Genomic DNA, 19,592 nt, shown 5'->3' on the forward strand with positions numbered 1-19,592 from the left:
GCAGCTCCTCGAAAGAGTAGTTTTCATAAGCCTGGAAAGGGAGATCACAACAGAAGTGTGGGGGGGGAGTTCAAGGGTTGTAAGGTCAATGGGGGGGAATACAACAAAAGAGGTGACACACGATTATTTTGGTCAATATTGAAATCTCGATTATTCAAACGATTATTTTTGAGCTTGAAAACATGATGCATTTATTCATAATTTCTCTCCAAAAAAAAAACACTTTGTAAATGAGAACTTTGAAATTTCCCCTTAAAAAATATACACAAAATGGTCAAATAGAAAATAATGTCCAGATATGAATCCAGCTGTTCTGCAATTTCTATACATTTTTTTTATTTATTTATATCGCTTCAACTCGATTATATTAGTTTGGTGATCGTTTCACTCTGAAATCGAAATCGCGATCAAAATTCGATTAATCACCCAGCCCGAGGTGACAGGTGACAATTCTTTTCAATAATGTTCCACAAGCGGAGCTCCGAACTTGACAGTATGAATGACAAACGTGTGGATTCCCCGCAGTTTTCCCCCGCAAACACAAGACGGAAAGGTCCTTGTTCTTGGAAATAATAGTAAAATATAATAGTAAAATGATTTGTTACTCTACTTAAGACTCTGTGAGTCTGAAGGCCAAAAACCACATCAGGAAACCACAAATGATCTGCGACAGTTACGCAAGTTCAAATACCACATCAGTACTGTCTGCAAAAACAGCCGATTAACACCTCAGCGATGTCTCTCAAGTACGTGACATTATCTCCATTGCCAACATTGAAAAACAAAACACTTTCGTGTCTCGCAGACTGGATTATTGCGATGCACTTTTATCTGGCCTACCCAGGAAATCCACCATGAACCTGAAATGAGTTCAGAAGCTGCTGCTAAAATTCTGACACACAATATGAGGAGGAATCCTATTTCCCTGCTCTGCAATCCCTTCCTTAGTCGCCGCATCTTTAAGAAATTATTTTTATATTCTTTTAAATCATAGTTAAATGTCATCCTGGTCTTGACTTTATCTCCGGGATGCGACAGTAAAGTATATATCCCGGCTGGGTCACTGCGGTCATCTGACAGCAGTATGCTGGCTATTCCTGGAAACCCGGGTGACAAGTGGGGAATCTGCTTATAGTTTCCGTTGCCCTTAAGCTCTGGGATTCTCTCCCAGAAAACCTTGGCGACAATAACACTGTCAGCAGTTTTAGTCCATGGTTTTGTGTTTAATGGTTTGAGTCCCCTTGGTTCGAGTCCCCTGAGAGCTCAGGGGGTGAATACTCTGTAGCGGGTTTCAGGGTTCAGTGTCCCTTTAGAATATTATTTCACATCCCTTTTTAGTCTTCATTATCTCCTTCGTTTTGCATCATCTACGTATTTCTGTAATTCTTCTCACCGTAAACTTATTATTTTCTAATTTGTTTTCTAATACTATCAGTTTTAAACACTTGCTGTTTATATATGCTTAAAATACAATTTAAAATAGTGCCAAACACACAAAGTGACAACAGTCCTTCCTTTGCCTGCGGTTGCTTTACCGCCCGCTGTGGGTCCTAGCGACCGTCGCTAGGGGGAGCTCACCTTCATCATGGTGATGGCGATGTAGCGAGCCTCCTTGACGATGACGGGCTCGTAGGTGGCCTCCAGCCGGGGCGTGGGCAGGCCCCCGAAGGTCAGGTCGGCGCCGGACAGCGAGGAGGAGCAGGAGTTGGAGGAGACGGAGCAGGAGGAGGAGGAAGAGGAGGAGGAGGAGGAGGAGGAGGCGGCGTTGGCGGCGTTGATGGCGGCGGTCCCCGGGAGCCGCTGGAGCTTCTTGCCGCACGTGTTCTCCTGCTGCATGGACTTCTTCTGCGACACGGGCACCGCCTTCACCTCCACCTGGGCGGGCGGAGGAGGAGGAGGAATAAAAAGCATAATTCATAAGGGTGTCACGATTCTTTGACTCTGCGGTGTAAGTTTGAATAATTCACTTTAAATAAATATGCATGACACTAGGCTATTCTGAAAAATATTTATTTATACACTGCTGGAGGTTTTGTTCAGTTAAAAACCAATGGAAGACGTGACACACACCACGCAAGAGATAAAACCGCCCAAAATAATAATAACATATCGTAACATTGTTACAGAATCACACCACACATCGTATCAGAACGCGTTCTCCAGCCTCTCCAATCTGGAGGGGCGCTGGCCCCCGGTCGCCCTGACCTTCATGTTGGGGACGTGCACCACCTCCCCGTACTGGTCCTTGGTCTGCACCGCCACGGTGGCCGGCCAGCCGCAGCGGATGTCGTCCTTGTTCAGGATGAGGGAGGTCTTCTGGGGGTCGGCGTACGAGTCGGGCTGCAGCCACCTGGGGGAGAGGGACAGAGAGGGGACGCGGTGAGGATGTGGTGAGGATGCAGTGAGGCCACTGTGAGGACACGGAGCGCCGTGTGTTCCCGACCGGGAAGTCGGGAAGGAGGTGTGGCATTTTATGAAAATTGACAAAAAATCTCAGTCTCAGCACACCGAGATACAAAATCCTTGGTTATATGTGTGTGACATTTTTCATAATCACGCCTTCCAACTTCAAGACGGTGTGACTTAAACCTATGGTTGGGATCGTGGTGTGGCTTAGCCCCAAACAGGTCGTGAACGCTGATCTAGAGAATCACCCAGCCATAATCCCGGATACTCAATAGGTGACTCCATCCGTTTCCTTGTTTGTTTTGCTTGGGTGTCCTCTACATTAACAGGTTGCCCAATTAACCAATTAACGATTGGTTGTTTCCACAACAGAGTCATGAGCCGTGGGCCACCCCCAGGCATACCTGGCCAGCCGTCCTCCGCTGGAGGTCTGGACGCAGGTGATGAAGTCCTCCAGGAAGGAGTGCTCGTTGGTCTGCAGGTGGAGGGGCAGGTTGCCCTCCAGGGCCTCCAGGATGGTGGGCGAGTGGGACAGGGCCAGCCCCTTGCCCAGGATCCCAGAGTGGGACTTACACACCTGGAAGAAGGGGGGCCAAGAGAGGGGCGAGAGATGAGAACGCTGGAAGGACAAGCAGTACTGTGTTCGGAATGTGAACCACGTGGATTTATGTGAGGGGGAAGAGGAGGTCTTTGGACCGAGGAAACGACGTAGATACCTGTAGCGATGCCTCCTCGAGGATCTCAAGATCTTCCTCCAATTCATTCCCTGGGAAAAGACAGGATTTTAATGTGGGTTAGAAATAGAATCAGCACGGCGACTCACACAGATGAGTTAAGCATGTGTGCGCGCGTGTGCGTGCGTGCGTGCGTGCGTGCGTGCGCGTGCCAGGCCAGTGCATCTGTGAATCTCCCACTCTTTCTTTCATGCGTTTCCTCACCTATAGGCAGAGCCAGATCCTTCTTCATGAGAGCAGCAGCACAGACACTACCCAAGTAGGCCAGCTCCTTCTCCAGCTGAATAATACCCTGAAAACACACACAGAGACACACAGAAGATTTGGAACAACCGGCGGTGGTTTTTGGTTTCCTTTCCGGGCCAAACACTTTGTTCCCCCCCCCCGCCCCCCCCGCAGGCTACTGCACCAAACAGCCCAGATGAGCTAATGACCTCTTTATCACAAAAAACACCTCACCTCATCCAGTCCGGGGTTGAACTCGTACCCCACCGCCACGCACTTGAAGCCATAGAAGCAGGCCTTCTCGTCTTTCACGTAATCCGAGGCCGTTTCCAGAGAAAACAGTACTTCGTTTCCTGTAAGCAGACACAGGGGGCGTTTGTCACGACAAGGTGAGGCGCGGGGGCGAGAGCCAGTTCTCACGGGTTAACGGGGGAGTAGGAGGGGAGGATGAATGGGAGTAGGAGGGGAGGGTGGACGGGGGGGGCGTGTTTTGGGTACAACTTTGTTGTTTGTTGATCAGATCCGAGCACAGAGAAGGAGGACAGAGATGTGTCAAGTCGGATTAGATTGTTTCCTCTGAGTGGTTCTCTGAATAGGCATCAATGGTTTTTCCCATGACTAAATATGCAGCATGACACCACTTATTCTGAAAATATTTATTTTTCCCCAGCTGTTTATTCTCTGAAGGAATAAGCTATGAACGACTCCCATGGATCAGTCTATACGCTGAAGGAACAAGCTATGAACGTCTCCCATGGATCAGTCTATACGCTGAAGGAACAAGCTATGAACGACTCCCATGGATCAGTCTATACGCTGAAGGAACAAGCTATGAACGACTCCCATGGATCAGTCTATACGCTGAAGGAACAAGCTATGAACGACTCCCATGGATCAGTCTATACGCTGAAGGAACAAGCTATGAACGACTCCCATGGATCAGTCTATACGCTGAAGGAACAAGCTATGAACGACTCCCATGGATCAGTCTATACACTGGAGGAACAAGCTATGAACGACTCCCATGGATCAGTCTATACGCTGGAGGAACAAGCTATGAACGACTCCCATGGATCAGTCTATACGCTGGAGGAATAAGGAACGCCTCCCCCATGGATCAGTCTATACGCTGGAGGAATAAGGAACGCCCCCCCCATGGATCAGTCTATACGCTGGAGGAATAAGGAACGCCCCCCCCATGGATCAGTCTATACGCTGGAGGAATAAGGAACGCCCCCCCATGGATCAGTCTATACGCTGGAGGAATAAGGAACGCCCCCCCCCCCCCCCATGGATCAGTCTATACGCTGGAGGAATAAGGAACGCCCCCCCCCCCCCATGGATCAGTCTATACGCTGGAGGAATAAGGAACGCCCCCCCCATGGATCAGACTATACGCTGGAGGAATAAGGAACGCCTCCCCCATGGATCAGTCTATACGCTGGAGGAATAAGGAACGCCCCCCCCCTCCCCCATGGATCAGACTATACGCTGGAGGAATAAGGAACGCCTCCCCCATGGATCAGTCTATACGCTGGAGGAATAAGGAACGCCCCCCCCCTCCCCCATGGATCAGTCTATACGCTGGAGGAATAAGGAACGCCCCCCCCCTCCCCCATGGATCAGACTATACGCTGGAGGAATAAGGAACACCCCTCCCATGTTACCATCTTACCAGGCAGCACCAGCACGGTGGTGGGCCAGCCGGTGGCGCCGGAGAACTTCCTGAGCTCGATCCAGGTGTTGATGGTGTCCTGCGCCGGCGGCTTGGCGGCCAGGCTGGAGAGGTGCAGGGTGCGGCTGGGGATGAAGAGGCGCAGGACGTCCTCCGGCTGGGCCGTGCCGCACTGGGGGTCGAACTCGATGCTGGTCCAGCGGATGCATTCTGGGAAGGACACCTGGAGGGAGGGAGGGGGGGGAGGGAGGGAGGGAGGGAGGGAGGGAGGGAGGGAGGGAGAAGGGGAGGGAGATGAAGAGGGTGAAGCAAGGAGGAAATAAGTTGACATTGACATTCAGATGTAGCCTAATAATTTCAGTACATGGGACCAGGGCCAGAGATCTGACAGGACCGAAAATTCAGGGTTATATATTAAAGCAATAGCTTGGGGCCTAGATTTTTCATTCTGGCAGGTAAAATATATGACATTTGAAAAGTACATTTTGGGAAATGCATGGGACACACATTTATGTTAGATTTATTGATCTTAATTGAATACAAGTTTTACTTAATTTGAGTTATTAACAAGTAACCCGAAAAGAAGAAGAAGGATCTTCACCTTGTACTGTGTCACCCCGGCCTGCTTGTACGGGTGGTCGCTCTCGATCACAGAGTAGTTGCTGGAGGTGGTGCAGGCGGACAGGCCCTGCTCAGGCTGGTTGCCAGTGGTGCTGTCCGTCGATTGGTTGGGGTTAAAGGTGGGCGGGGCGTATTTCTTGTTCAGAGCGGCGACAGAAGGCAGCAGATCCTGGACCAGGCCGAAGACCTCCACAGCAGCCTTTGGAGAAGGAGGAAGAACCGCAGGATTAAAGAACTACAAAAGGGTCAGCTACCTTACATCCCCACTGAGGTCGCCCGCCTCATTCTTAGTCAGTCTTAGTCATCACTTAGTCATATTCTTGTTATCTTTTTTTTCTTGGTTGGGTTACGATCTCAGTGGCGTGTTCATCATCATGTTATCTATTTTACAAGGTTCTGGCTGACAATTATATGCAATTAAATAGTCATTAAGGATTAAATATGAATGAGTTTGAGCACTAAGTAGGGGCGAGGCAGTGCTTCAATTCCGGCCCTTAATTACTGTCAAATTTGATACTGCTGATTGATACAAAAACCAGAAACGACGATGACGCTCCGTGGAAGGCAAACAGACACCCCAGAGCAGAGTTTTGTGTCTATCTGACGTTCCCAGTGCGCGGGGGTCTTACCTTGGGCACGGACGCGGCCACAGGGCCGATATAGGCCAGGATGAGGGGCAGCAGCATGGAGAACAGGCTGGAGGAGCTCAGCAGCTCAGGGATGTCGTCGGCTGGAGAGGCAGAGGAAGGATTCAGCCTCAGAACCAAAACCCAACTGACCGACCGACCGACCGACCGACCGACCAGCAGATTCATGCATGAAGCTTAGGGCTGCTCGATTATGGAAAAAAAATCATAGTCACGTTTATTTTGGTCAATATTGAAATCTCGATTATTCAAACGATTATTTTTGAGTTTGAAAACATGATACATTTATTCATAATTTCTCTCCAAAAAAAAAAAAAAACACTTTGTAAATGAGAACTTGTGAAATTTCCCCTTGAAAAAAAATAGACAAAATGGTCAAATAGAAAATAATGTCCAGATATGTATGCGTTTAAACTCAATTATATTAGTCTGGCGATCGTTTCACGCTAAAATCGAAATCGCGATCAAAATTGAATGAATCGCCCGGCCCTCATGAAGCTCCACGTCCGTGACGCAGCAGGGCGTCCTCCACAGACCCAGGTTGGGCGGTGGGGACGGCCTGTCTTGGCACTAGGCTGTGCTGACTCTGTGCACTGTCCGCAGCCGATCGCCAGGGAGGAGAGCGTATCTCAAGTCAAAGTGTTCGGGATATTCCAAAACGCCAACTATTTGTATATGTATATATATAGCTGCAAATTTATGAATCACTAATAAATAAACTGTGCATTCAATTAATTAGCGGATTTTCAAATGGGCTTCTCTGAGCATGGTACTCGGCCTGACTGGGCTTGGATCTTGCCTAGCGTAGCATCGCCTAGCGTAGCGTCGCCTAGCGTAGCGTCGCCTAGCGTAGCGTAGCGTCGCCTAGCGTAGCGTAGCGTCGCCTAGCATAGCGCCGACGGTCGTCCCTGAGTGCTAGGCCTTTTTTGGAGCTGGTCGTCATGGACACGGGGCCGGCGGGGGGGCGGGACGTCCTGCCCTTACCGTCCACAGCAAAGGCCCGCTGCAGCAGGTCCTTGGCGGCGCGCACCACAGCGCTGACCACCGAGAGGGCGCGGCTGCAGTTCTTGTCCTCCTCGTTGGCCTTGCTCAGCAGCTGAGACTGGAGGTCCCCGTCATACTCACTCCTGCAGACAGAGGGCGCACACTCAAGTCTTGTGTGTGTGTGTGTGTGTGTGTGTGTGTGTGTGTGTGTGTACATATATATATATATGAGGACAACAACAACAAAATGGGAGGTTATGATACAGACATAAGACAGAGAGACAGACATAAGACAGAGAGACCGCGACGTAGACAGAGAGGCCAAGACTGAGAGACAGTGAGAGAGAGAGACAAAAAGAGAAAGATGCAGAGTAAGCTAGAGACAAAGTAAAGATGGAGACCGAGAGGAGGATGAGACAGAGAGGGCAAGGGACACAGAGAGAGACAGGCAGCACGCCAGACTCCAGTGTGTGTGTGTGTGTGTGTGTGTGTGTGTGTGTGTGCGTGTGCGTGTGCGTGTGCGTGCGCTGTACCTGTAGTAGAGGATCTGGGGGATCTGTCCGCGGGTCTGGTTGGTGCCGTTGCTGCTCAGGCTGCAGGTGCTGAAGGTGAACGCCACGCCGTCCGAGCACTGCACCGTCGTCATGCCGCCGTCGCCGTTGGCCGTGCGGCTGCCGTAGTTACGCAGGCGCACGGCGTATTTCACCCCCTCCTGGTGGGACAGCGGGGGACGAGGGAGGGGGGAGTGTCAAAACAAACCAGCCGTGTTGGCTCTGGGGCGGACACTGGTGTCTAGGCCTGGGGCGATACGGCTGAGAGACGTGTCACGATATAACTTGATCGTATTGATCGATGTCGATAACTATCGATCATTGTAATGACCTAAAGAGACTAGGAATTACCATGCTGGATTTAAACACTTCTGTTTAACACTTAATATGACCTTCATCGATAAATACTCCAATGTCGACGCAACAATGAAAAACACTCAAATATTGTAAATAAGTATGGAACCGTGTTTGTGTAACAAACCCAGCTGCTAGATTCGGTGGTCCAGTCCAGTCCAATCGATATATATTGAACATGTTTTATATTGATATTGATCAAAAGTCTATCACAATACAATAATTTATTGTTTTATTGCCCAGGCCTACTTGTGTCCAAAGCAAACCTCAATTATTACGGAGCAGGTACGGTTGGTGTCTAGAAGAGCGAAGATATACTTTATTAATCCCTGTGGGGAAATTGATTCTGTACATTTAACTAATCCTATGTTCGGAGCAATGGGCTGTGGCACAGCGTAGCGTCCGGGAACAAGCTCAAGTTGTAGTGCCTTTACATTGGTTTTTGACCGGGCAGGAGCGTTCATCTATCCGGCTCAGGTACTACAGGTAGACAAATATCAGGGGGATAAAAACCAAGTATCCTTCGACGTGAACCCTCTCAACACGTTGGCCTCTGCACTATCCTTCCCCCCCAGATAGGGGTCTTCACTGAGAACAGACGGGCAAACAGACGGGCGCACCTTGAGCTAGGGCTGCTCGATTATGGAAAAAAAATCATAATCACGATTATTTTGGTCAATATTGAAATCTCGATTATTCAAACGATTATTTTTGAGTTTGAAAACATGATGCATTTATTCATAATTTCTCTCCAAAAAAAAAAAAAAAACACTTTCTAAATGAGAACTTCCTCTTAAAAAAAATACACCAAATTATAGAAAATAAAGTCCAGATATGAATCCAGCAATAATTTCTGTGAAAAAAAAAAAAGAATAATAATAATAGTTTCAACTCAATTATATTAGTCTGGTGAGCGTTTCACTCTGAAATCAAAATCGCGATCAAAATTCGACCGTCCGTCCGTCGCCCCAGCCTTACCTTGAGCGGCACGGCCTTGTCCAGGCGGATCTCCGAGATGTCGCTGGGCGAGTCGTCGGTGCTGTACGTCCCCTTCACCAGCTCCAGGGACGTCCAGCGGTGGGAGTGGGCCGAGTCCCCGGGGTGCTCCGTCTGGGCCTGGAGGGGCAGGAGCCACAACAGGGTGGGGGGGAGGGGGGGGGGGGTTTAAAGACGACACACCCGCAAACATTTTCACTTTTATACAGACTTATCGAGGCAAAAAAAACATCACGGCAGCTTGTTTTTTTTTCCCCGCACCAAATTTCGGATTTACCGTCTCCATGGAGACCCACCGGTCTGCACTAAAGGAACATTCATGAACAAAACGAAACTAAATTTGTCCGTTGAGAACATCCAGGTGGGGGAAAAAAAAAATAAAAAATGCTGCCCGCATCAGCCAGTGGACTAATCCTGCCCCCCTGCGCCCGCTGTTAATTATTACTAATAATTAACTACTTTTACTACTCATTAATTATTTTCCGTTAAAACCGTTAAAATTTTCCGTTAACTCCAGGGCGACTCACGTCGTCCGCGAGCACCTCCAGCTCGTACTCGTGGATGCCGCCGCCGCCGTAGACGCAGAAGCCCACCAGCACCACGCCGGGCTTGTCCACCGTCATGCAGATGGCGTCGGGCGATCCGTTGCCCGTGTTCCAGCTGCGGCCCTGGCTGGTCTTGGTGAAGCGGTTGGGCGTGGCCTTCACCGAGTGCAGCGAGTTCAGCCCGTCCACCTGGTGGGGATGGGGTCAGAATATTAGATTATTCCATTATTCGTTCCTGAGGGTCAAAGTCTTTTTTAACATTTGGACCGTTAACATTTTTTCCCCCCATTCAAATAAACAAGAATTAACGGACAGAACTAATGTCGGTTCTGTAGCACTATTACAACACAAACACTGATCACTGTTAAAGTTTGTTTTTTTTGCGTTTAAGATATTAAGTGATTTTCTTGCAGATATCACATGGCTGCCTTTGTGAATGTTGGCACACATCGAATAATCGATTATTCGTTCATACCACCCACTGATTATTCGATCATGAAAAATTTGAGTTATTCACATCTCTACCACCTGGTGGTGAGCACAGACACCGGGCGGCTTTAGATACAATACGTCAACCACCACCACCACCGTCGTCAATGAGTTGTGAACGCATTTCAAAATGTATAACTGAAAAGAAATATAAATTTCATTTTTTTAAAATTATTTTATCATTATTTTATACTCTTTATAACAAGATGGGGAAAAAAGGAATGAGGAATGAATTCATTCATTTCATTCATCCTCCTTTTAATTAAGCAGCCTTGAGCACCAAAACAACATAAAACAGTAATTGCACGGCCCGAGTCAATGGATGAGATCCAAGAGAGTGGTGCCAGTGTCCTTGATGCAGACATCAACACACCGTACAGAGGGTGAGGTGGGTCACCATTTGCCCTCTGTCCATCCTGGACTACAGCTCAGCCAAAGGGTACAATCATAAAAAAAGAGTAAACCAATGGGTGTGGGGTACAGGACACCTAGGTGCTCTCCTGGCCGAAAATAGGTACAAACGTAAACGTTGGAAGGCAGTTGCCAAGACAACACGCCTATGGCGGTAACCATGGCAATAGGAACAGAGTGTCCATACTGCAGCACCCGCAGCAGAGCCAATGAAAAGAAGGAAGGAAGAAGGAGTGATAAATGAATCGGGAGGGGCAAAAAAAAAAATAGACCGATATGCACCCCACCCCCCCTCCTCCCAACACAGGCACATTCCAGATGACTCAGCGTCCACCCAAACCAGTTTATGTAATGTTCTACCCCTTTTGATCTTGTTGCCTTGGCAACCTGGAAAAACAGCAACTGCTGACAAGACACGGGCTGGACTTTACAGAAACCGAACTCTAGCCAACAGCAAAACAGCGGCAGGTGGAGAGGAGGAGGAGGAGGAAGAGGAGGAGGAGGAGGAGGAAGACATCAGGGAGTGGAACGGGGGAAACGGACGATGTGTTAATGTCCGTGTGGCATCATGGACCTGAGTGGATTGGCCGCTGGGTGGCTGAATTCAATTGTGGTCCATTAATAGATCTGAATGTGATTACGGAGGTGGATCATGTATGAAACTATGTTACCAGAACATAGCACAGACGCACAGACACACACACACACTCTCCGAGGTTTACCTCTGAGCCCAGGGCGGAGGCGGTGAGCTCCGAGACGATGGAGGCCAGCAGGCCACAGGTGTTGGAGACCAGGTGAGGCGAGAACAGCTCCACCTCCTTCCTCAGACTCTTCCTCACCGGCAGCACCACGATCACCAGCATCTTCTCCAGGACCTCCCTGAAGCTGGTCATGCCCATCAGGTTCTCCTCCGTCTGGGCATGGGAGGAATCCGACAAGACGGGGGTCAACCACCGCCGGAGGGAAGGAAAACACACCTCCCTCAGACACATCTAGGACCGTGGTTCTACCCTGTGGCGGGGTCGTGGTCATGAGCATGTACCGCTACGCCACTTTACAACAGTCAACATCTGTATAAAAATCTCTGTTTACATTTTGACACCTGTTTTTTTATACTGCATCTATCTATTTATACATTACAGTTAATATCTTTTTTTACTTTATATATATATATATTTTTATTTTATTTGATTCTTTTATTTAGTGTTTCTTATACTTTTATTTTATTGCACTGGTGAAGGAGCCTGAGACACAAGAATTTCACTGCCAGCGATTGCTTCCATAATTGCCGTGTATATGACAATAAACAGTATTTTGTTAGTTTATACATCGACTTGCTGCTTTGCTGCTCAACTTATTTGTATATATTACAACTATATATATTGTATTTTTATATATACACACATCATTGTGTGCACATAGATTACCCTTACTTTTTTTTTTCTCCTAATTTAAATGCATGGTCTATTATACACATTATTCTATTTACACCTCGTCTTTCCCCTGCTGCTTAACTTATTCATCATCATACATCATATAGTCTGTCTCTTCGTGCACGCCTGACTCAACACACACCCTGCTACCTAACATCAACCCTCTCCCTCCCTCAGGGCCCTCCCCCCCAACAGACACAGCCGACGCCGCCACCACCACCACCACCATGTCGTCATTCGTCATCCCACAGAAACAACAACCCAATGAATCAATACTGCGGGTGTGAGTGCGGGGGGGGGGGGGGGGGGGGGAACTCACGTGGCTGAGCTTCTCCATGTGGGCCACCAGCAGGGGAAATCGGTGAGCGAGCGCAGAGTCGTTTTCGGTGCTCACCTGCTTGACCAGCGAGCGCAGCAGCACCTCGCCGTCGTAGGCGATGGGCAGGATGGAGGTCAGCTTGACGGAGGTGTTGCACAGGGCCGACATGACCGCCGCCAGCAGCCGACTGCTGGACGTGCGGAAGTTGGCCTCCGCGATGTCCTGTGATAGAGAGAGAGGTTCTTATTTTATTTACGCTATGATACAAAGCGACTTTATGAATCCCCCCTCCCCTGTAGGAGAAATGTATTTGTTGCGATAGCCCAGCAGCGGTAGGAAAACACAGGGTAAAAGTAAATAAAATGCAATAAAAACAGAGAGTACTAATACATAATACTAATACTAATAAGTAAAGTTGACGCTAAGGGAAAATGCTGAAGTAAGGACAAGACAAACAGAACAAACAACAAATAGGGCAAACAAAATAGACGGTATAAACAGTTTAAATTATAAAAAAGTGTAAAGTATAAAGTGTAAATTATAAAGTATAAAGTGGCTAAGTTCCAGAATTGTAAATCTTTTTCGACATTGATAATTTTTTTTTATCTTTGCCTCTTTGTTATTGATTGATGGTTTTGTTCTTTCGTTTATTTTATTCTGTCAAAAAGTAGAGCGCCACCACTTCCTCCGTTCACTCAACACACGCTCCTCATAGCACGGTGCGTTTGGATTTCATTTTCTGGTTTCATTTCACTTTCACTTCTAACAGTCACCCCACAGGTGTGTGAAGAAGTGCACTTGTCATGTTGAAATCGTACGTGCGACATCCCAGTGATCCGGCCACTTTACAGCTGCGTACATTCTCAGTAACACGTACGTTACATTTGTGTGTCAGTATCTGCATACTTCTCTAAATCCCATCCCAAAAAAACGCAGAGATCTTCATCATCATCATCATGTCTCCGTTTATGTTACTCTACATCAACGCAACTCCCCCACCCTGACGGAGATCAACCCCCCCCTTGCTGACGATCCAACACCCTTCGCCATGCGCCCCACCCCACTACCCCCACCACCCACCCCGCCCCCCCACCTGGTCCAGGCAGTTGAGCAGGTCGCAGAGGCAGGCCCACTGCAGCGCCGGCGTGGGGTAGAAGGAGTGGAAGCAGGCGGTGAAGGTGTTGTGGCACTCCTGCAGCACGGCCTCCAGCAGCGTCAGCGGCTGGGACAGGTAGCCCTGAGGGTCGTTGTCCAGCTTGGTCAGGCAGTTGTCGGTGCCCTCCGACAGGATCTTCTTCAGCAGGCTGCGCGTCTTGCCCACGCACTCCGCCAGCCGGCTGGACTCGTCCACCACCGCCTTGGTGGTGGCTGTACGTTGGGGTGGGGGGTGGGGGGGGGGGGGGGAGAGAGGAGAGAGGTGGTTAGCATGACGGTCGCGGTGATGCGGCGTTGGTGAAGGGCAGCGCGCACACACACACACACACACACACACACACACACGACCGGTGACATTTATAGTTTGCAGTTTGTGCACTCAGCATTTCACGGGAGTGTGCGCCACGCTACAAATTTGGCGTATGAAGCGCGCCCGAGGGGCTGTGGTTACGTCGTTTTGATGTACAGTATATTAGGACCAACGAGAGAGAGAGAGAGAGAGAGAGAGAGACAGAGAGACACAGAGAGAGAGAGAGAGACAGAGAGACAGAGAGAGAGAGAGAGAGAGAGAGGACACTAGCGGCTTAGTGTATGCCCTGAATACCAATCTAAAAAGGTTTTTGGTTCTAGTCTCACTGTAGGCCTCTTCTCTTCCTGTGTCCTAATTGGAAAGTGAGCAGTTGGCCACATTAAGTCGCTTCATACTAAACGGTAAAAGCTGCAGATCAGCACAGAAATACAACACAAGGACATTATAATCCCTCCACAAATAAAACCTCATCACATTGTTGGAAGTGATGGGATGAGTATGAGGAAGGAGAGCCGAGGCCTGCCTCCATGTCTGCAGTAACAATGTTTGAACGTGGCTACTCTGCAGAGAGTCAGAGTCTGAGGATCAGCGGAATTTCTTGGCCTGCTAACTCGATGTGATCGAAGGGGAGCGCCGCGCTGGGGTTTTGAAATTTAACAAAACGCCAACATGCAAACATTGCAGAGACGGGGTTGAATCGACACCACCTCTGCTTGGAATGCAAATAACCATCTACAGTGTGGTAGATGATTATTTGCATTTCAAGCAGAGAAGCGGGAGCTGACCGAAGGTGGTCACTAGGGGGGGGGGGGGGGGGCTCGTTGGGTCCGGGTCCGTGTTGCCAGACCGCAACACGTCCCGGACCCAACCGGGACCAGCAGCCGAGGTCTGAGCTGGCCGATCGAGCGGAAAGATCGGAATCTGCTGCTAGCCGGCCGGTAGCCAAACCAATCGCCCGACATACACAGCATTCGCCCATCACTTAACATATGAATGTACACCCCGCAAATCTGAAACTACGGCACTACGCCGGAGAGCATAGCTGTGTATACATTTTTTTTCCACGTCGTCATTCATCAGAGGGGAAGACTTCAAACATTGGTGCTGCTTGAGCCCACAACCTTGTTGTTTGTTTGGGATTCACACAACAACACCCCCTCTACACTATCCCACCGGCCAGGCAGCAGCAGCAGCAGCAGCAGCAGCAGCAGCAGCAGCAGCAGCAGCAGCAGCAGCAGCAGCAGCGGCGGTTAATAGCTCTGGCATTCCCCTTCCGCCGTGGCCTCACCCGAGATGGGGAAGATCTCGCAGATGTAGACCCGCAGCAGACGCAGACAGCAGGTGCCCACGAAGCGCAGCCGCTCCAGGTCCAGCAGGGTGGCGGTGTACTGGAAGCCCTTGAGCCCACGCAGCTCCTCCACGCCCAGCACCAGCGTGGTCCAGCTCCAGTGCAGCACGCTCAGCAGGGAGTCGAAGCACTCCTGGGGTGGGTGGGTGGGTCGGGGGGGGGGGGGGGGGGATGCAGACGCATGAGATTCAATGGATACGTTTCCTTTTTTTCATTTTTTGTTGTTTAGAAATTTAGAAATGCATGATCAAAAGCACGAGTACAATTGTTGTGAACTACTTACGTACAAAAACGACTGAAGTTGAATCAATGTTGAATATGTTTTTTTTATCGTGAAAAATTTTAAAACGCCATAACACACTAGATTATATATTTTAATTCCATGTGGTTACACATGTAAATATAGCTGCTGTGCAGAACTAATTAAGAGTGGATAGGCTCGGTGGTTGTGGAAAAAAATAAATGCCCGCCACAATATAGTGCCGGCATTTTTCTGTTTTGTTTTCAAAAGCTTATCGATTGTTCCAAGACTATTATAAATAATTAATTTGTTGGTTTAGGAAAGGTTGTTGTCTCTCGCAAGGTTATAGCGTCATACATGTTTTCATACGTAAAGAGACTGTTGCCAACACAGAGCTCCAGTATAGCAGACGACATGACACCAGGAATGTGTTGACGTCCAAAACAACAACCACAAGCTGGAGGGGAGGAGTGCTCTCTCACCACAGACACGGTGCGGGCGAAGGAGCGCTTCAGGATGTGCACCGGCTCACTGGTTTGCTGCTTTCCTTTGGAGGCGGTGCCGTCGTTTGAGGGAAGCCTGTGTGATTGGATCGTAACAACATCAGTCAAAACAGCAGACTGCGACGACAAGATAGTAGACCAATTTCTGCGGCCAGATTCCCAAAAGTATATGTTTTTCTTGATATGGACTTGGAAAGAAAAATTGCTGTTCACCGAAATATATCTTAAGAATGTTTGCATCTTAGGAGGCAGACCGTGTGTCTTGCTCTTCACTCATCATGGTGCACAGAATTTCTATCGATATGTTTACATTTTCAATTGTGATGCGGATGTGATGTGATACTCAATGTAATTATAACATTGGTTCCTGTTCTAATGTGCCTTACCTCCTAATAAAAATAAAAGAATAATAAAGAATGTTTGCATCTTTGTTCTGAGATATTTCTTCAGAAAAAAAACATCTTAGATTTCTTCTTGATTTGAATCTTAACTTTAAAGGTAACAGTTTGCCTTTCTTAAATTGTCAGATTGAGATGTTCATGTGCTGAAAATTTTAAGTAAATTCTTAGGAACTTTGTGTGATTTCTTCTTCGGAAACTCCTTAAGCATTGTCCTAAGGTCCTTCTGGTCTCTGGTCTGAGATGTGGCGAGCAGGACGTCAGGAGCACACTTGCCTGTAGAGCAGCTGAGGGATCTGTCCAGCGTTCACGTCCGTGCCGTTGTTGGACTTCTTGGAGCTCTTGAACTGAAACACCACGCTGTACCAAGAAACACAAACGACCCTTTCTGTTTACTCAAGCCTGGACGCACAAAAGAAGAATGACCGCGATGACTTCAACGACGACGTCACCGTGAATACAACACTTCCACAACACTTGTGGAAGGAGTCACATGCATTTAAAAAGGTTCACGTATTGCACCGCCACAAAATAAAACAGTGGTTCAACAAGGCTGTAGACAGACTCACTGGCACACTGAGCCAACAGAACACAGTGCACCGCCCCGAGCCTTTTCGCAGCGACCCTAGTCGTGATACATGTTTAAAAGCGTTACCCGTCGTCGGTGGTGATGGTCGCCTGTCCGTGCGAGCCGCAGTCACTGCTGGGCCCCGACACGCGGGCCCAGGCCACGTACCACCAGCCCAGCTGCAGCAGCACCGGCTCGTCAAACATCATGGCGTACTTCTCCCTGTGGGGGGGGGGGTGACATGCGGTCAGTCAACACAACACAGCACCATCGATAGAGGGCTTGTGTGCATGACGCGAGAGAGAGGGGACACAGGGGGACGAACGCGTGGCTGTGTTATGAGGAGAGGGGTTGGGTGGGGTTGTTAATGACCTGGCGGCGCAGTCGTAGGCCAGCACGTCCGTCTCGGCCAGCAGGTCCCCGTCCGTCTCGTGGTCGCCGCCGTCTGGGCCCAGCTCAAACAGCTGCGCGCACACGCGCACACACACACACACAATTTACAACCATTAACTTCATTTGTACAAGAGTGCGTACTTTATTTGTCCTGAGGTCAAACGTTAAATGCAACGCATGAACATTTGTGGTTAAATTAAATATTTAAGATATTAAAATGGCCCGTTATTGAGTATAGCATAAGAAGTGGGTTCGGTCAACGATAGGGAATTTAAAACACAAGAGTCTCCTCCGAGGTCACCAGGGCCCCACAGAGCCGGAGGCGCGGCGCGGGCCGGCCCTCACCTTGATCTTGGCCGTGTACTCCCCGCGGCCCCCGAACAGCCCCAGGCCCCCCAGCAGGGTGTCCGCGTCCGCACAGAAGCGGATGGCCTCCACCGAGTGGGCGGAGTAGCCCCAGCCGCCTCCGTGACCTGCCACCAATCACAGAAACGAGCCGCGTGAGTGAGATCCTCCAATCGGACGCAAGCTCCTCTCTCAGTCCCCGCCCCCACAAGGTCCAACGTGTGTGTGTGTGTGTGTTGGGGAATCCGGCGTAAGAGCCCGCACTACAACATGACCAACTCTGTTGACACACACACACAGCTGACCTGCTTCAATAGTGGGAGCGTAAGCGTTAGGGCAGGTTAGGCCTGGGCAATAAAACAATAAATTATCGTATCGTGATAGACTTTTGATCAATAACAATATAAAACATGTTCAATATATATCTATAAGAGACTGGACTGACTCTAGCAGCTGGGTTTGTTACACAAACACGGTTCCGTACTTATTTACAATAGTTGAGTGTTTTTCATTGTTGTATCGACATTGGAGTATTTATCGATGAAGAACAGTGGAAGGTCATATTAAGTGTTAAACAGAAGTGTTTAAATCCAGCATGGTAATTCCTAGTCTTTTTAGGTCATTAAAATGATCAATAGTTATCGATATCGATCAATATGATCAAGTTATATCGTGATATGTCTTTTAGCCATATCGCCCAGGCCTAGGGCAGGTAGAACAAGTGGGATTATCTCAGCAGGGGGTTACGGTGCGGTCATGAGTGTGTGTGTGTGCCGTGTTCCGGGGGGAAAAGGCGGGCTCACTCTCGAAGCGGTTGACCACGCTGTAGTCCTCCTTGGAGTAGACCTTCATCACCGCCTGCGTCTCCTCCTCTGCACTGGCCACGCCCATCTTCAGCTCCTGCATGGCGGCCAGGGTGTCCAGGCAGCCTACGCAGCCACACACAGCACAGACACACACAGACACACGCAGCACAGACACAGACACACACAGCACAGCACAGACACACACAGCACAGACACGGGCCCGCTTTCAGCAAACCTCGTTCAACGTTCACGGTACAGAAAGATCCCTTTATATGCGGTGTGGTCAAGAGAAGGGTCAGTCATTGATTCCACCAAGGCAGGACTTCACTCCCAGGAGTGCTCGAGGAGGTTACATATGGACGTTTGTCATTATTTTATTCAAAAATGCCAAAAGAGAAACCATTAGCTTTTTGTTCAAAATAAAACCTAACTAGCTGACCTCTACATTTCAGTAGATAAATATACAATTCTCAATCCGTGAGTTAATCCAAATGTGGCGACACACAAATGAGCAACGCGCTTAACTGACGTAACTGAAATCCACCATCACGCCCATGTGACCGAATCACATGACCGCGGGTATACTATCGACCCAATCAGTAGCGGGGGGTTACCCAGGATGTGCAGGGCGCCGTGGGAGCGCGTGGTGGTGGCGTTGGAGCCCGACGGCAGCGCCAGCTCGGGGCTGAGGATGCTGCAGCGGGACTGCAGGTCGGTGAGCGACGGCACGCGGGCGTCCGCGATCACCGCGTTGTAGCACCACATCTCCCTGGTGGCCGGCAGGAACCTGGACGCCAAGAACAGAACCGGGTCAAAAGGTCAAAGGTTAAATAAAAGGTCACTAAGCGGGGGAGCATTGTACCCAAGATCTACTTTTCACAGAGGATGAACACAATTGCATCAAAACAGCAGTGTGTGATAGTGTTATGATAGTTATAATACTGTTATGAGTGGGGCCTGCATTTGGCCTACATTGATTTCTTTTTTAAAAAGCGACTATTAACTCAAAGTGTAGAACACTATTTACTAGTTATTATTAAGCCCACATCTTATCCAAAGCGACGCGGTGACTCTTTTTGAGAGAGATGACGAGCAGGCAGAGACGAGGCCTCTTCCTCAAGGTTTGCCTACAGGT

The 19,592-nt window shown here is 49.0% G+C and overlaps 1 protein-coding gene across 1 annotated transcript in view; it reads right to left on the bottom strand.

The window, feature by feature from the left end:
* Nucleotides 1-19,592, bottom strand: part of mycbp2 (MYC binding protein 2) — a 76,783-nt gene that overhangs the window by 27,244 nt on the left and 29,947 nt on the right. Inside the window, exons 21-45 of the mRNA XM_084478887.1 lie at nucleotides 19,072-19,244; nucleotides 18,455-18,580; nucleotides 17,652-17,779; nucleotides 17,286-17,377; nucleotides 17,001-17,135; nucleotides 16,622-16,705; nucleotides 15,927-16,023; nucleotides 15,144-15,336; nucleotides 13,484-13,758; nucleotides 12,391-12,612; nucleotides 11,361-11,552; nucleotides 9,721-9,927; nucleotides 9,176-9,313; nucleotides 7,826-8,004; nucleotides 7,293-7,435; nucleotides 6,291-6,391; nucleotides 5,642-5,860; nucleotides 5,041-5,263; nucleotides 3,600-3,718; nucleotides 3,345-3,432; nucleotides 3,123-3,172; nucleotides 2,811-2,983; nucleotides 2,206-2,350; nucleotides 1,579-1,875; nucleotides 3-31 (exon numbers count right to left, since the gene is read on the bottom strand). Of these exons, the coding sequence (XP_084335013.1) occupies nucleotides 3-31; nucleotides 1,579-1,875; nucleotides 2,206-2,350; nucleotides 2,811-2,983; nucleotides 3,123-3,172; nucleotides 3,345-3,432; nucleotides 3,600-3,718; nucleotides 5,041-5,263; nucleotides 5,642-5,860; nucleotides 6,291-6,391; nucleotides 7,293-7,435; nucleotides 7,826-8,004; nucleotides 9,176-9,313; nucleotides 9,721-9,927; nucleotides 11,361-11,552; nucleotides 12,391-12,612; nucleotides 13,484-13,758; nucleotides 15,144-15,336; nucleotides 15,927-16,023; nucleotides 16,622-16,705; nucleotides 17,001-17,135; nucleotides 17,286-17,377; nucleotides 17,652-17,779; nucleotides 18,455-18,580; nucleotides 19,072-19,244 (3,828 nt within the window). The remainder of the gene's footprint in view (nucleotides 1-2; nucleotides 32-1,578; nucleotides 1,876-2,205; nucleotides 2,351-2,810; nucleotides 2,984-3,122; nucleotides 3,173-3,344; nucleotides 3,433-3,599; nucleotides 3,719-5,040; nucleotides 5,264-5,641; nucleotides 5,861-6,290; nucleotides 6,392-7,292; nucleotides 7,436-7,825; nucleotides 8,005-9,175; nucleotides 9,314-9,720; nucleotides 9,928-11,360; nucleotides 11,553-12,390; nucleotides 12,613-13,483; nucleotides 13,759-15,143; nucleotides 15,337-15,926; nucleotides 16,024-16,621; nucleotides 16,706-17,000; nucleotides 17,136-17,285; nucleotides 17,378-17,651; nucleotides 17,780-18,454; nucleotides 18,581-19,071; nucleotides 19,245-19,592) is intronic.

This window comes from Micromesistius poutassou (assembly GCF_964030765.1).
Source record: "Micromesistius poutassou genome assembly, chromosome: 14".
Lineage (NCBI taxonomy): Eukaryota > Metazoa > Chordata > Actinopteri > Gadiformes > Gadidae > Micromesistius > Micromesistius poutassou.